Consider the following 18163-nt stretch of genomic DNA (forward strand, 5'->3'; position numbering starts at 1 on the left):
TTTTTTTTTTTTTTTTACCCAACTAATTTGGGGTACCAAAAAAAAAAAAAAAGCCAAAAGGTGCCAAAAATGCAATTTCCACGCACATGAAAAAACGTCAGAAAAAACGCCAGACGCATCACATTGCACTGACGTTTTTTCAGACGTTTTTTAATCCCAAAAAATGCAGCACAAAAAAACAAGTGGAATCCTAACCTCAGGGTGTCTTTATGTAATGCTTCTTTCTGGTAATGAGAAAGAGAAATCAGCTCACCTATGTGGATGGTGAATATCCTCCAGCACAGACACAGTTGCCACTTAAACTCCGGTAGGAAACAAAAATAGAGATGACTCAATCAGGTAATTCACTAAAATGAGTAGTCTTTATTCCATCACGATTAAAAGTAAAACAGCATTGATGGTACAAACCTACAAAATTATTCAATGGTAAAGCAGTGTCTTTTGAAATTAGGCCAAGACGAATAGGCGTGGCTCCTGATTAGGAGTTTATGTCTGTGTTCACACTATTCACTGGTATAGCAACATCTTCTGAAACTGTTAAATGATGAACAAATGGTGTGACCCCTGGGTGTTCACTTCCAGGTCTTTCTCATAAATGAGAGATGTTTGTTTAGATTAAAGGTTTAGACTAAGGGTGTAGCTGCACTGAAACACGTAGGTTTTAGGAGTTGTTTGTGTGTTTGTTCCGTCAATACTGTTTGACTTTTAATCGTGAAGGAATAAGAATACTCATTTTACTGAATTTCCCTGCTGGATCATCTCTATTTTTATTGCTTTTTTTCCAGGAGTGTAGGGCCAGAAAATATTGTACAAAACATTGTAGTCATGCACTGCACCTTCACTAAGCATAAGCACCCTGCACTAAGCATAACACAGTATAGTTTTCTCCCGGAGTGTTCCTCTAAGCTGACCATTCATCATTACATAAAAATGTTTAGACCAATCTTTTATTCCCAGGGTAGATAAACTGCTGCCAGAAAATAGAATACACTGTATTATGGCTTTTTCCTGCTCTTCCCATTGAAATAAACAGGTATCCTTGTCTGATCAATTACACCCTTTAGATAAAGGAACATGAAACACATAGTTAAAATACTAACATAATAACTAGAGTATATCTGGATGAGGCTTCCAGCTTGTAAACGATTGTTGCCATTTCTTGGAACAGATTCTCATTACGGTGCAGATTTTAGAGGCTACGTTAAAATATTTATGGCAAAGACATAAAGTCAGATTCAACTGATCAGCAAATGGTTTAAAGAGTTTGCCATCTGGATCTGTGAGTGTTCTTGTTGCCATCAGCATATCCATTAATAATACTGGACATGTTTTATGGATTTCTCCATTTAGTATTTTCAAAACCAGATATATGTTTAACTAAGATTTATTTTATATTTCTGTTAATCTAATCAATATCACACGCTTAATGTCAATTTTATATGCATGTTTAGATACAGATTAATGTTGCACAGTTCACTGGTCAGATATCAACATGATGATGTATAGAATCCGTCGGTTAGTAAGGTGACTAGGATTACCGATGTCATTATTCACTATTATATTAGTGACTGCAGCTATTAGCTGTGGTTTTAGAAATCAGCATTGTTCCTATTTTCAGATGTCAGTAATTGTTACATCCAAGAAAACTACGGTATAATTCCCACTTTGTTATATTACCTGCAAAGAAAAGCCTGCATAACTCCTTATAGAGGAATACATAATAAGACTAACAATAAGGGCATCATGTAAACGTGCAGAATAGTGCACATGGTGACACAGGTAAATTCCATTTTAGGATGGTATGCATGTTTTTCTCTAGTTGTTTTACATAAAAATATTTAATCTACACACCAAAACATAAATCATGTGTTACTACATACTTGATATATGTCAGAGCATTGCCATCTGGGAATTCATAGGGGTGGCGCTTTCTAAACACATGGCCAACACGGCTGCAGGGAACGATTTCTAAGCTGCCTCCACACATCCAGACCCGGAAGGAGAGCTCTGCAAAAACAATAGATCATGGAAACCTCAAAAGTTGGAAATTGTTTTTTTCCCCTCATTTTGATGTTTCTTTATTATTTTCATCCAATCAATGCCAAATAGGAAAACAATTCAAACAATATGCTTATTGAACAGTTTTATTTACTTATTTATTTTTGTGTGTGTGCGTGTGTTTTGGGTGGGAGAAAACTGTACAAATGTCACTAGTAAATGATGACAGAACAAGTGTAAATGATGGGGACCAAATGCCTCCTGTTGCTGTTGCCAAGTAAGAAATTGTTAAATTCAGCTGCCTACCACTCATCACCCTGTCTGGATGCTGAAACTTTTAGCCTTTTCGTTTTCAAATGAAAAAAAAAATTAAACAAAAACACTGTGCAAACATTAAAAACACTGTTTTGTAGTGCACCTTGTACTCTTAATCAGGGCTTCATTCCTGTTGTCACTTTTGCAAAAAATGGCAGATGGTACTGAATAAACATTACCAATATTAAAAACAGCTGCTGAAGAGAGAGGTGGGACTACTATTATAGTCATGGCCCTCTAATCAATGCAACCATCAAACTAACACTATTTAACCAGGATAGAAAATGTTTTATTTTTTTCAAAGAATTTACTTGTAAGCTAATATATAGATAGCAGATATAATATTGTAAAAAATTCCTATTGTTAACAAAGGGCAGTAGTGCTGATCTATATTAGTGTCTCTTCAGATTTTAGCTCAGAAATGTCTTTATGCCAAAAAATCTTTGAGCTGAATGCTCCCATTGACTTAAACAAGGCTGCAGTACACAGTACCATATTTATCTGTGTATAATATGCACTTTTAAAACTTAAATTTAGTGCAAAAAGTCTGCCTGCGTGTTATACGCCGATAAGTCTTCTTCTGGTCACTGATTTAAAGTGGCCGCAGCAGCGTCTGCTTGTTAAGTCAGTGACCAGCGGCGTCTCCTCCCCGCTCTGTCACTTGTTGTCTCCTGCACTATCCACAGGTACTGGTGTGGTGGATAGTGCGGGAGATGCTGATTAAAATGAGCCCTACCTTACCCAGATCTGCCCTACCTTTTAATCAGCATCTCCTGCACAATCCACCAGTACCTGTGGACCGTGCGGGAGACAAGTGAGTTTCAATTTTCATTTTCCCTCCCCCCTCCCTCATCATTCCCCCTTTCCCAGCTTTTTATAGTTTTGTTTATTTTCCTTACCTGTCTGCACTTCGGCAGGTCAGGTCAGGCGGAGGGTCTTGCGGGGTCAATGAAGCAGATGAGTTACGTCCTCTGCCGGCTTCTCTGTGCGGCATCACTTCATTTCCTGTAGTCACCGCCGAAAAGTGACATCCGTGATGCAGCACAGAGAAGCCGGGAGAGGACGTAACTCATCTGCTTCACTGACCCCGCAAGACAGCCGAAGCGCAGACAAGTAAGGAAAGGGGAAGAGCGGTCTTCAACCTGCGGACCTCCAGATGTTGCAAAACTACAACTCCCAGCATGCCCGGACAGCAGTTGGCTGTCCGGGCATGCTGGGAGTTTTAGTTTTGCAACATCCGGAGGTCCGCAGGTTAAAGACCACTGGATGCCATAGGAGGAACATGATGGGGGGGATGATGAGACAGGGGGAAATGATGAGGGGGGGGGGAATGATGGGGGGATGAGATGGGGAAATGATGAGGGGGGATGAGACAGGGGGAAATGATGGGGGGGATGATGGGGGGATGAGACAGGGGGAAGTGATGAGGGGGGCAATGAGGGGGGAATGATGAGGGACATGATGATACAGGGTGGGGGGATGATGAGGGGGAATGATGGGGGACATGATGAGACCGGGTGGGGGATGATGAGGGGGGGGGGGGGGAATAGTCCAAGTCATTTATTTTACATTTTATTTTTTTTACTTAAAAAATGGGGGTGCGTGTTATACGCCTGTGCGTGTTATACACCGATAAATACGGTACTTATTTAAATTACTGCATTGTACACCATAAATTATTAAAGCACCCCAACCAACTGTCATGCTCTTTCCTATAAACTCAATGGGGGACATGTACTATCTGCAGTGTTTTGGTGCGACATGGTACATGTATTCTGCACCAATTTGAGTGCCTGAATTTACTATGAGGGATACACCCTGTAATAAATTTCAGCTAATTCCATTTTCAGATAGAATGTCGGTTTCGTTCAGCATTATGGAAAAAAACTATGGGGGACATTTATCAATATTTGCTTATGTATTCCTTTTTTTTATTCTTTTTTTCTTACTATTTTTTGCTTATGTGCGACTTATGTGCGACATTTATCAACTGGTTTCAGCTTGTTGATAAATTTCTTTCAGGTAAGCAATTCTTTATATATTTTTTGCTTTGGTAGTGGCTTTTTCTGCACCATGTCTGAATGTCTGAGCTGGAGTAAATTTTGTAGGTTTTTTTCATGCGATGCGACTTTTTTGTGACTTTTGCGCTTGATAAATCTCTGACCACTGCAATTCAAAAATCACTTTTTACTTTGGTAAGCAAGTTTCTTTTTTTTGGCTTAGGGCACTGCACAATCAAAAAGTTGCACAAAAAATAGAGTAGTCGCACATGCAACTTTTTTGCGACAATTTTAAGCAAAAAAAATAACCTACTAAATGCTTTTATAAATGTCCCCCTATAAGATTATCTCCAGATTGTATAGATGCCCCACAAAAATACATTAAATCTCTGCGGATAAATAAGATAGCTGTTGGAGATGCAATATGGAGAGAGGGATGATGGGCCACATTTGGTGGGAATGTCCAAGGATTAAGATCATTTGGGATAAAATATTTGGAGTTTTCAGAGAGTTAACTGGAACGAGGATAGAGAACTCTCCACAGCTGGCATTGTTGAAGTATAAGCCTGGCTCAATTAGATCTTATAAAAAGAGAATTTTAAGATTCTTTTTGGTGGCTGCCAGAATGATAGTTCCGAGACATTGGGGGGTGGGAGACAACCCATAGACTTAGTGAGTGGTATGAAAAACTGTTGGCTGTAAAGAGAGCCAAAGAATGGATAGCGCAGGCACATGGAAATCAAGAAATGAATGACAAGATCTGGGCTGATTGGACGGTTTCTAATGAATTTTGTTAACTTGCTGCAATGAGTATCGGCCACTAGGGTAATGAAGGAGAGGGAGGGAATGAGTACTGGGGACTGGTTTCCTCTAATCCCCCCCCCCTTCTCTCCCCACCTCACCAAAACTGTGCACCTGACATGTATGTTACACAAAACTAGCAAGATTGGCAACATTATTTGCCTGGTTTGAAGTGAGTATGGAAAAGGGGCTTTGGAAACTGGAGATGGTGTTGACACCTAAGGCTATGTTCACCCGGGCAAATGTCCACACGCAAAATTTCCATGTGGACACTCCTCTGACAGCAGCGAACAACTCGCAGATGCGCCGTCTTATAGATGGCAATGCATCACTGTGCAGACTCTGCAGAAAGAATAGACATGTCTATTCTTTCTGACGACGCCCAAAATCAGGATTTCCGCAGCAGAAACATCTACCGCAAAAATTCCACAATGTGCACAGTGTAGCAGAATCCCAAAACAAGCGGAAAATCCCTCATGTGAACATAGCCTAAGGTTTAAGTTTTGAAACCACTACAGCACCAATGGCTCCAATCAGTGAGAACATAATGCCAAACTCACATAATGAAGTTGCTAATGAAACCTCCTTTTAGGCTGTGTTCACATGGGACTTTTAAAGGGGTTATCCACCATAAAGTAATTTTGCTACGTACCTGCCAGACAGTAATGAACATGCTTAGGAAGGATTCGTGCTTGTCTTGGGGCAAAAAGGCTATGTTGTAAGGTTACTATAACACTTTGGCTATCTTTTTGTGAACTGGCTTTTTCCTGTTGGAGTTTGTTTCCTCAAACTACAAGTCCCACAATTCCTTGTTTGTAAGTGTGAGGTCACTTTTCTCCCTCCCACACATCAGCCACCCCATCCATTGAAACACCCCTGTGCTCCCTTAAAGGAGTATTCCAGGCCAATACTTTTTTTTTATATATCAACTGGCTCCGGAAAGATAAACAGATTTGTAAATTACTTCTATTAAAAAATCTTAATCCTTCCAATAGTTATTAGCTTCTGAAGTTGAGTTGTTGTTTTCTGTCTAACTGCTCTCTGATGACATGTCCCGGGAGCTGTGCAGTTCCTATGGGGATATTCTCCCATCATGCACAGCTCCCGGGACGTGACATCATCATTGACCAGTTAGACCGAAAACTTCAGAAGCTAATAACTATTGAAAGGATTAAGATTTTTTAATAGAAGTAATTTACAAATCTGTTTAACTTTCCAGAGCCAGTTGATATATATATATATAAATATATATAAAAAAAGGTTGTGCCTGGAATACCCCTTTAACCCCTTAAGGACCAGGCCATTTTACACCTTAGGACCAGAGCATTTTTTGAACATCTGACCACTGTCACTTTAAACATTAATAACTCTGGAATGCTTTTACCTATCATTCTGATTCCGAGACAGTTTTTTCGTGACATATTCTACTTTATGTTATTGGTGAAATTTTGTCGATACTTGCATCGTTTCTTAGTGAAAAATTTCAAAATTTGATGAAAAAATTGAACATTTTGCAATTTTCTAACTTTGAAGCTCTCTGCTTGTAAGGAAAATGGATATTCCAAATCATTTTTTTTATTCACATATACAATATGTCCACTTTATGTTTGCATCGTAAAATGTACGTGTTTTTACTTTTGGAAGACACCAGAGGGCTTCAAAGTTCAGCAGCAATTTTCCAATTTTTCACAAAATTTCCAAAATCACAATTTTTCAGGGACCAGTTCAGGTTTGAAGTGGATTTGAAGGGTCTTCATATTAGAAATACCCCACAATTGACCCCATTATAAAAACTGCAGCCCCCAAAGTATTCAAAATGACATTCAGTCAGCATTTTAACCCTTTAGGTGTTTCACAAGAATAGCAGCAAAGTGAAGGAGAAAATTCACAATCTTCATTTTTTACACTCGCATGTTCTTGTAGACCCAATTTTTGAATTTTTACAAGGGGTAAAAGGAGAAAATGTGTACTTATATTTGTAGCCCAATGTGTCTCGAGTAAGGGCATACCTCATATGTCTATGTAAAGTGTTCGGCAGGCGCAGTAGAGGGCTCAGAAGCGAAGGAGCGACAAGGGGATTTTGGAGAGTACGTTTTTCTGAAATGGTGTTTGGGGGGCATGTTGCATTTAGGAAGCCCCTATGGTGCCAGAACAGGAAAAAAAAACACATGGCATACCATTTTGGAAACTAGACCCCTTGAGGAACGTAACAAGGAATAAAGTGAGCTTTAATACCCCACAGGTGTTTCACGACTTTTGCATATGTAAAAAAATGAAAAAAAAATTCCACTAAAATGTGTGTTTCCCCCCAAATTTCACATTTATGCAAGGGTTAATAGCAGAAAATACCCCCAAAAATTTGTAACCCTATCTCTTCTGAGTATGGAGGTACCACATAAGTTGACCTGAAGTGCACTATGGGCGAACTACAATGCTCAGAAGAGAAGGAGTCATATTTTGCTTTTTGAGAGCAAATTTTGCTCGGGGGGCATGTCGCATTTAGGAAGCCCCTATGGTGCCAGGACAGCAAAAAATACCCACATGGCATACCATTTTGGAAACTAGACCCCTTGAGGAACGTAACAAGGAATAAAGTGAGCCTTAATACCCGACAGGTGTTTCACGACTTTTGCATATGTAAAAAAAATTTAAAAAAATTTCACTAAAATGTGTGTTTCCCCCCAAATTTCACATTTATGCAAGGGTTAATAGCAGAAAATACCCCCCAAAATTTGTAACACCATCTCTTCTGAGTATGGAGGTACCCCATAAGTTGACCTGAAATGCACTATGGGCGAACTACAATGCTCAGAAGAGAAGAGCAAAATTTGCTCTCAAAAAGCCAAATATGACTCCAAGGGGCATGTCGCATTTAGGAAGCCCCTATGGTGCCAGGACAGCAAAATAACCCCCACATGGCATACCATTTTGGAAACTAGACCCCTTGAGGAACGTAACAAGGGGTACAGTGAGCATTTACCCCCCACTGGTGTCTGTCAGATCTTTGGAACAATGGGCTGTACAACATTTTTTTTATTTGCACAGCCCACTGCTCCAAAGATCTGTCAGACACCAGTGGGGTGTAAATTCTCACTGCACCCCTCATTACATTCTGGCAGGGGTGTAGTTTCCGAAATGGGGTCACATGTGGTTTTTTTAAATTTTTTTGCGTTTGTCAGAACCGTTGTAACAATCAGCCACCCCTGTGCAAATCACCTCAAATGTACATGGCGCACTCTCCCTTCTGGGCGCCCCCAGAGCACTTTGCGCCCACATATGGGGTATCTCTGTAGTCAGGAGAAATTGCATTACAAATTTTGGGGGACTTTTTTCCCTTTTACCTCTTGTCAAAATGAAAAGTATAGGGCAACACCAGCATGTTAGTGTAAAAAAAAAATTTTTTTACACTAACATGCTGGTGTAGACCCCAACTTCACCTTTTCATAAGGGGTGAAAGGAGAAAAAGCCCCACAAAATTTGTTAGGCAATTTCTCCCGAGTACGGTGATACCCCATATGTGACCCTAAACTGTTGCCTTGAAATACGACAGCTGGAGGCTCCATTTTGAAAACAGTGGTGTACCAGACATTTTTCATTTTTATTGGGGAGGGGGGCTGTGTAGGGGTATGTGTATATGTAGTGTTTTTTACTTTTTATTTTATTGTGTGTTAGTGTAGTGTTTTTAGGGTACAGTCACACGGGCGGGGGATTACAGCGAGTTTCCCGCTGCGAGTTTGAGCTGCCGTGCAAAATTTGCTGCATTGCAGCCTGATACTCACTGTAAGCCCCCTGCCCATGTGAATGTATCCTGTACATTCACAGGGGGGGGGGGGGGAACCTCCAGCTGTTGCAAAACTACAACTCCCAGCATGCACAGTCTATCAGTGCATGCTGGTAGTTATAGTTTTGCAACAGCTGGAGGCACACGGGTTGGGAAACACTGAGTTAGGAAACAGACAATGTTTCCCAACCAGTGTGCCTCCTGTTGTTGCAAAACTACAACTCCCAGCATTCTCAGGCATGCTGGAAGTAGTAGTTCGGCAACATCTTTAGAGCCAGATGTTGCCGAACTACAACTCCCAGCATGCTTGGAGTTGTAGTTTTGCAACATCTGGAGGACTACAGTTTGTAGACCACTAATACAGTGGTTCACAATCTGTGCCCTTCCAGATGTTGCAAAACTACAACTCCCAGTATGCCAAAACTGTCCAGGCATGCTGGGAGTTGTAGTTCTGCAACATCTGAAGGGCCAGATGTTACAGAACTACAACTCCCAGAATGCCTGGACAGTAAGGGCATGCTGAGGATGTGTAGTTTTGCAACATCTGGAAGGGCACAGTGGTCTCCAAACTGTGGACCTCCAGATGTTGCAAAACTACAACTCCCAGCATGCCCAGACGCCAAGGGCTGTCTGGGCATGCTGGGAGTTGTAGTATACAGGGTCCCAATACAGCAATGCATGTCGCTTTACGGCGACGTGCATTGCTGTAAAGGGCCCGACCGCGGCTGAAGATCAACTCACCTGTCGCCGCCGCCGTCTTCATCGCAGGGATCCGGGTCTTCAGGGACGAGGTAAGTACCGGGGCCACTCCCCAGCACTCCCCTGTCCCCCGCCGCGTCCTCCGGTCTTCCTCCCGTCCTATCCGGACTTTCAGGGGCCGGGCAGGGCGGGAGGAAGTAACCGCCCCCCCCCCTGCGATTGGTCGGTTAACTAACCGACAGATCGCGGGGGATCGGAGGAGGTGGCAGGCTTGCCACCTCGCTCCTATACTTTAGCATGGTCCTGGCTGGCTGTGACAGCCGGGATCATGCAAAATTACCGGGCGGTCGGGTCCCAGAGACCCAATCAGCCCGGTATCGCCGCAGATCGCAAGGGCAATTTCCCAGGACGTCATTGGTCCTTAAGAGGTTAAATGCAAAAGACCAGTGTTTTTTTTTAACCAGGGGGCTTCCAGCTGTTGTAAAACATTTACTTGCAGAATGATCTCCCTCCCACCCTTCCGGCACTCCACCCACTGAAGCAAAGACAAGCTTACTCTGAACCCCTAACTAGTGATGTCATGTCTCGGGCCTCACTGCAACCTGTGAAAAGCTGAGACTACACAAATTTTATATGCTGTTAAAAAATAAACTTTGGGGCAAAAATCACTGAAGAATTGCAAGGCCGTCATCACACGCAGGTACAGACACAATATAATGAACTATTTTAACTATACAGCCCTTGTAGCATAGTCAAATAAAAAAAAAATCCTGGAATACCCCTTTGATTTGTAGTACCGTCACTAATTACCTTGCAATTGTACTGTTAAGAATTTTTTTTCAAAAGACAAGATGATAAATTCTGCACCAAAAGATACGCAGTGAAACCATGCCCACTATGTCCACTGTGTTTATTGAATTTGCGCCAGCAGAAAGTTGCAAAATAAATGTGGTGATTGCAAATTCTCTGTCTACATTGATCATTTGTGCACAGGGAGATTAGAAAATGCCCCCAACATGTCTGGATAGGATATATGGAAATAAGTTATCCAGAGATTGAGAACAACCATTAAAATACAGGTACCACTGGGGTTAGACCAGCACTTCCCAACCATGGTTCCACTAATTTCAACCTGCTCTGTCAAACAAAACCAACAAGAAAAAAATGTTGAGTTCTAGAATTCTTTTCTCTCTGCCACACCTAGTATTTTTTAAAACATAGGGATTCCCTGAATTGATAAGGTTGGGAATATAGACACTTCAATACATAGTTGCCATGATGCTCACAGCAACCAGTCTGCTTTCATTTAATCTTTATACTTTATACTGACGATTATACACATATATTTATAACATTTGGTTGCCATGGGTACCAAGGACAGTTTTTAATTCAAAGACATATTTTTTAAATATGAGGCCTAAAATACATAAAAGCTTTACAAATGGGACAGTTTATTGTCTATGTAAACTGTGCATGTTTATTATTCTGAAGTATATAGACCTCAAATGTATCTTTTTGCAAAGTTTATACCGTCTCATAAAAATCATAGACATACACAGGAGGCAGGAGCTTCACCCACACACTTACAGCAAATCCAAAGATTTATGGCGAGATTCAAGCAGATAAATATAATGAAGAATGATTCATCCTTATTTTATGATGCAATCGATAAACAGGTCCAAAACTAGCAAATTTAAACAGTTTACTTTTACACCACTGCAGCGGCGTAAGCCATTACCCATCAGCGCTCAGTACAGCGGATTATAACACTTCATGTAAATGATAATTTACTGTTTATCTGATATAGTGAGAAGAACAAGCAACACTTTCAGCACAGAGAAAGCAGCAGGCAAGAGAAACCACAGAGATGTTCATTACATATTAAAGGGGTACTCCGCCCCTAGACCTCTTTCCAAAGGATAGGGGATAAGATGTCAGATTGCCAGGGTCCCGCTGCTGGGGACTCCGAGGATCGCTGCTGCGGCACCCCGCCATCATTACTGCACAGAGCGAGTTCGCTCTGCACGTAATGACGGACAATACAGGGGCCGGAGCATCGTTACGTCACGGCTCCGCCCCTCGTGACGTCACGGCCTGCCCCCGTCAATACAAGTCTATGGGAATCTACAACATAATAATCTTGAGTTCCCAGTATGCTATAATTTCCAGAAAAATTTTCAGATTAAGTATGTAACCTGTGCAGAGGAAAAGTGGACCAGTTGCCCATAGCAACCAGTCAAATAATTTCTTCTTTTTTTTTTTTTTATTTATTTTTTTTTAAAGGCCTCTGAAAAATAAAAGAAGCAATCTGATTGGTTGCTATAGTCAACTGGTCAACTTTTTCTCTGCACAGGTTACATACTTAATCTGAAGAATTTAGGCAGTGGGAAACAATGGTCCCCAAGTTCATGACATGTTGACTGAAGTAGAGGATACTCTTAGTGGGTCTGCACACAGTCAGTATGCATCAGAATAACGAAAAAGGGAATTCTGGAGAATACAGCTGCATGCCCATGGCATTGTCATAGAAATTAACCCATTTATGGTGTTCCTGAAGAGTATAAGTGGAGCAGTCCAGGCCATCTGAGGATAGTAGTCCTATGGAAAAGTCTCTCATGTAGTCACGGATGGCTTTGTGGATGGCTAACCCTATATGTTCCCCTGTGGACTCTTGCAACTCTTGTAACTGGGGGCATGCACAAAACGTGGGCCACAAGTGTCTGGGGGTTGTACCTGTGGTGGTGTGTGCAATTGGAACAGTCTAGACACGGAGGTAACTTGCTAAATTTTACTGAAGTCCACTGTGTACAACACAAAAATATTCCTCAGACCACAGGGTCGCAAAGTTACACGGACAAATATTTAAAACTGAATTTGCCATTTTTTGTGTGTAATAAGCATCAGATTTGGTGAAAAAAATGGTTTGCCAATTTGATTAAAAAAAAAGGAGCGTGATTGCAATAAATTTTCTGTGCCAAAATAAAACAGTCCTTAAAGGGTACTCCGCCCCTAGACATCTTATCCCCTATCCAAAGGATAGGGGATAAGATGTCAGATCACTGGGGTCCCGCTGCTGGCGACCCCCGGGATCTCCACTGCGGCACCCCTCTATCATTACTGCACAGAGCACACTCGCTCTGTACGTAATTACCGGCGATACAGGGGCTGGAGCATCGTGACATCACGGCTCTGCCCCCTCGTGACGTCACATCCCGCCCCCTTAATGCAAGTCTATGGGAGGGGGTGTGATAGCCACCACACCCCCTTCCATAGACTTGTATTGAGGGGCGGGCCGTGACGTAACGATGCTATGGCCCCTGTATTGCCCGTCATTACCCACAGAGCGAGTTTTCACAATCTACCAGTCATGAAAGTAGTGGAATGTTAATCCTTGTGCTTCCAAATACTGAAGTGTATGCATTGGTAACAATGTTAGACACAAAATGGAAAGTTATACAAATTAGGCTTAGACATTTGGAGAGAGAAACTCCTCAGCCACACACAGCTGGTATATGGTACAGGGAGACTGCACCTTAGTGACCAATACACTTTACAGTGATCCCTCAACTTACAATGGCCTCAACATACAATAGTTTCAACATACAATGGTCTTTTCTGGGCCAATGTAACTTGAAACCAGATTCAACATACAATGTATGGACAGTCCAGATCTGTGACACGTGTCAATGGCTGGAAGAACTGACCAATCAGAATGGGCATCTTACTGGTAAAACACCTGTATTACTGAAGTGCATGCACTGACTGGTGTCTGGTAGCGCCCCCTACAGTACAGGGAGGTATTACATGTTCTGTACTCTTTACCTGTATTACTGAAGTGCATGCACTGTCTGATGTCTGGTAGCGCCCCCTACAGTACAGGGAGGTATTACATGTTCTGTACTCTTTACCTGTATTACTGAAGTGTATGCACTGTCTGATGTCTGGTTGCGCCCCCTACAGTACAGGGAGGTATTACATGTTCTGTACTACTCTTTACCTGTATTACTGAAGTGCATGCACTGACTGGTGTCTGGTAGTGCCCCCTACAGTACAGGAAGGAATTACATATTCTGTACACTTTACCTGTACCAGGATTAGCTGCTCCTTTGGACACCAGGTGAGGACGGCTCTATTTTACATTTTCTAGGACATTGTGTGTACTGTACAGGACCCTGAAGAAGCTCCTGTCCTCTACATAGACCAGCGTTTCCCAACCAGGGTGCCTCCAGCTGTTGCAAAACTACAACTCCCAGCATGCCCGGACATCCGAAGGCTGTCTGGGCATGCTGGGAGTTGTAGTTTTGCAACAGCTGGAGGCACCCTGGTTGGGAAACACTGACATAGACAGTGATTTACAGCTCCCAGCAGATCTTTATTATTTTTATATGTAAGGATTTGCTTTATCTATATTAGTTATCTACTTATTATTCTTTAACCCCTTAAGGACTCAGCCCATTTTGGCCTTAAGGACTCAGACAATTTAATTTTTACGTTTTCATTTTTTCCTCCTCGCCTTCTAAAAATCATAACTCTTTTATATTTTCATCCACAGACTAGTATGAGGGCTTGTTTTTTGCGCGACCAGTTGTCCTTTGTTATGACATAACTCATTATATCATAAAATGTATGGCGCAACCAAAAAACACTATTTTTGTGGGGAAATTAAAACGAAAAACGCAATTTTGCTAATTTTGGAAGGTTTCGTTTTCACGCCGTACAATTTATGGTAAAAATGACATGTGTTCTTTATTCTGAGGGTCAATACGATTAAAATGATACCCATTATTACATACTTTTATATTATTGTTGCGCTTAAAAAAAATCACAACCTTTTTAACCAAATTAGTACGTTTATAATCCCTTTATTTTGATGACCTATAACTTTTTTATTTTTCCGTATAAGTGGCGGTATGGGGGCTCATTTTTTGCGCCATGATCTGTACTTTTTTGATACCACATTTGCATATAAAAAACTTTTACTATATTTTTTATAATTTTTTTTTAAATAAAATGTATTAAAAAAGTAGGAATTTTGGACTTTTTTTTTTTTTTCGTTCACGCCGTTAACCGTACGGGATCATTAACATTTTATTTTAATAGTTCGGACATTTACGCACGCGGCGATACCAAATATGTCTATAAAAAAAAAATTACGCTTTTTGGGGGTAAAATAGGAAAAAACGGACGTTTTACTTTTTTATTGGGGGAGGGGATTTTTCACTTTTTTTTTACTTTAACTTTTACATTTTTTTACATTTTTTTTTTACACTCACTTGAATAGTCCCCATAGGGGACTATTCATAGCAATACCATGATTGCTAATACTGATCTGTTCTATGTATAGGACATAGAACAGATCAGTATTATCGGCGATCTTCTGCTCTGGTCTGCTCGATCACAGACCAGAGCAGGAGACGCCGGGAGCCGCACGGAGGAAGGAGAGGGGACCTCCGTGCGGCGTTATGAATGATCGGATCCCCGCAGCAGCGCTGCGGGCGATCCGATCATTCATTCAAATCGCGCACTGCCGCAGATGCCGGGATCTGTATTGATCCCGGCACCTGAGGGGTTAATGGCGGACGCCCGCGAGATCGCGGGCGTCGGCCATTGCCGGCGGGTCCCTGGCTGCGATCAGCAGCCGGGATCAGCCGCGCATGACACGGGCATCGCTCCGATGCCCGCGGTTATGCTTAGGACGTAAATGTACGTCCTGGTGCGTTAAGTACCACCGCACCAGGACGTACATTTACATCCTGCGTCCTTAAGGGGTTAATCCTCACTTTTTCCTATTTTTTGGATGACATTTTCATGGCTTCAGAACCAATTATCAGGTTTCCATAGAGTTCTGGTCTCAACATACAATGGTTTCAACATACAATGGTCATCCTGGAACCGATTAATATTGTAACTTGAGGGACCACTGTATTTTTTATTTTTTTTTACAGTGGTAATGGGTCTTATTCTGACCACTAAGGTGGTGCAGGGCTCCCACACCAGGATTGCGCTGTTAGCTGGGCTCCTGCTATAACTACCCAGAGTGGAGAAACTCAGTTTTGGGTGTGTACATTCTGTGCATTTCTCGTACCCATTAGCCGCCTGATGACATCATTACTGATGTGTTTCCTTGGCAGCCTGGTGCCTTCTAATGGACTCAAGGCCTACCATGAGTGTGCCTCTGTACAGCCATGCCAGAGTGCCTGTCAGCCTTATGCAGTCGTGTAGTGTATAGTTTGAGTGATCAGAAGATCACCGGTGAAAATCCTCTATTGGGACTAGTAAAAAGTGCTAAGTATGATAAAGAAACACTTCCCATTCTACTGCCAAATAAAAAATATAACATTATATATTATAACATATTCTGCATACAAAATAACTTGTAACATAAAACAAACATTTTAAAAAAATGTGACATATTTGGTATCTCCTTGCTCATAAGGGCTCAAGCTTATATTTTTCACACTGCATGGTGAAGCTGTAAAAAAAATACGAATAAAACAGGGACAGAATTGCTGTATTTGTAAAAAATAAAAAATAAAAAAAAAATAAAAAACAAGCAAAAAGTTACATGTAACCAAAATGGCATCAATAAAAAAACTATTAATTTTCCCGGGAGGGAAAGGAACAAGAACAAAAACTTTGAAAATTGCTTGGTCATCAAGGCCTAAAATAGTGTACTTGTGACTATGCTTGGTATCACGATCACGCTAAAGTCGGACACTTAACATTTTAAAAGGTCCAAATGATGTGTGGGTACTGATATAACATAGTTACATAGTTAGTACGGTCGAAAAAAGACATATGTCCATCAAGTTCAATCAGGGAATTGAAGGGTAGGGGTGTGGCGCGATATTGGGGAAGGGATGGGATTTTATATTTCTTCATAAGCATTAATGTTATTTTGTTCCAGGAATGTATCTAATCCTGTTTTAAAGCTGTTAATTTTTCCTGCTGTGACCAGTTCCTGAGGTAGACTGTTCCATAAGTTCACAGTTCTTATGGTAAAGAAGGCGTGTCGCCCCTTGAGACTAAACCTTTTCTTCTCCAGATGGAGGGAGTGCCCCCTCGTCCTTTGGGGGGGGGGGTTTAACCTGGAACAGTTTTTCTCCATATTTTTTGTATGGGCCATTAATATACTTATATCCATTTATCATATCCCCCCTTAAACGTCTCTTCTCAAGACTAAACAATTGTAACTCCTTTAATCGTTCCTCATAACTAAGATGTTCCATGCCCCATATAAGTTTAGTCGCGCGTCTCTGCACCCTTTCCAACTCCGCATTGTCCCTTTTATGAACAGGCGACCAAAACTGAACAGCATATTCCAGGTGAGGCCGTACCAATGCTTTATAAAGGGGGAGTATTATGTCCCTGTCCCTTGAGTCCATGCCTCTTTTGATACATGACGATATCCTGCCGGCCTTGGAAGCAGCAGCCTGACATTGCATGCTATTCTGTAGTCTGTGATCTACAAGTACACCCAGATCCTTCTCTACCAGTGACTCTAACATCAATTATATAGTATACATATTGTGGACCCTAAAAACTATATTTATATATTTTAGACATTTTAATTGGATAGTATTGGGCTTAGTTCAATAACACTATTGCATTGGTGATTTTCTTATTTAGATTTCCTTGCAGGAACACAGGGACATCTTGGCAAATGTAACATTAGCAACAAAGTAAAATGACCCCTGTTAGAGCCTGGTATTCATCAAGTTTATGTCACTTATAATTTTAGTAAGGAAAGACATTCAGTCTTCATTTCTAGGCAAACAGTTTTGTCACATAATAATAAAATGATTCTTTCTACAGAGTGAGGGATACAAAGTGATATACTTGGCTTTCATTTGATGTAATGCCCAGTTAAAAATCTCATTAAAGTCTGCTGCGATAAATCGTCCTGAGGAGCTCAGAAAATGTTGCTCGTTTTGTCTCTTAATGTAACAAAACATTTTACGATAAAAATAAATCACTTATGGCACTTTGTTACAGTTCAGCAATGATAATACGCCTCCACTACTGTCTCTCTATAACAAATACCCAGCTGCACAAATTCGCCTATGCTGCCAAGCAACTTCTCACCTATTGCTGCAGTCCCTTCTGTACAATGTATTCCCTTCAGTCGGCAAAAATAATAAATACATTCTGTATTTATTCTCAAACTGTTTTTTTTTGTCTTTCTAAACTATATGAAAAGCCACACAATAAAACGCCAGCATTTTCTAAAATGTTACATGTTTTTTTTTTAGCATGTTATCACTATATTTTTGAGTTGTTTTGTACTTTGGATGACATTTTGTCACATGCGTTCTTCTCTTTTTTTTTTTTTTTTAACCTTGTGGAATAAATTCCACTCTCACCCCCACCCCAATCCAGGGCATGCTTCATTTTAACCCCCTAAGGACCAAGCCCATTTTGACTTTAAAGCGGTACTCTGGTGGAAAGCATTTTTTTGTCCACAGTACTCTCTGCTGACACCTGGTGCCTGTATCAGGAACTGTCCAGAGCAGGAGAAAATCCCCATTGCAAACATATACTGTTCTGGACAGTTCCTGACACGGATAGA

At 41.1% G+C, this 18163-nt stretch overlaps 1 protein-coding gene across 1 annotated transcript in view; it reads right to left on the reverse strand.

Moving 5' to 3' along the window:
- Nucleotides 1–18163, reverse strand: part of GALNT16 (polypeptide N-acetylgalactosaminyltransferase 16) — a 250697-nt gene that overhangs the window by 22404 nt on the left and 210130 nt on the right. Inside the window, exon 10 of the mRNA XM_056547334.1 lies at nt 1881–2007. Within this exon, the coding sequence (XP_056403309.1) occupies nt 1881–2007 (127 nt within the window). The remainder of the gene's footprint in view (nt 1–1880; nt 2008–18163) is intronic.

Source organism: Hyla sarda, chromosome 11 (assembly GCF_029499605.1).
Source record: "Hyla sarda isolate aHylSar1 chromosome 11, aHylSar1.hap1, whole genome shotgun sequence".
Classification (NCBI taxonomy): Eukaryota; Metazoa; Chordata; class Amphibia; order Anura; family Hylidae; genus Hyla; species Hyla sarda.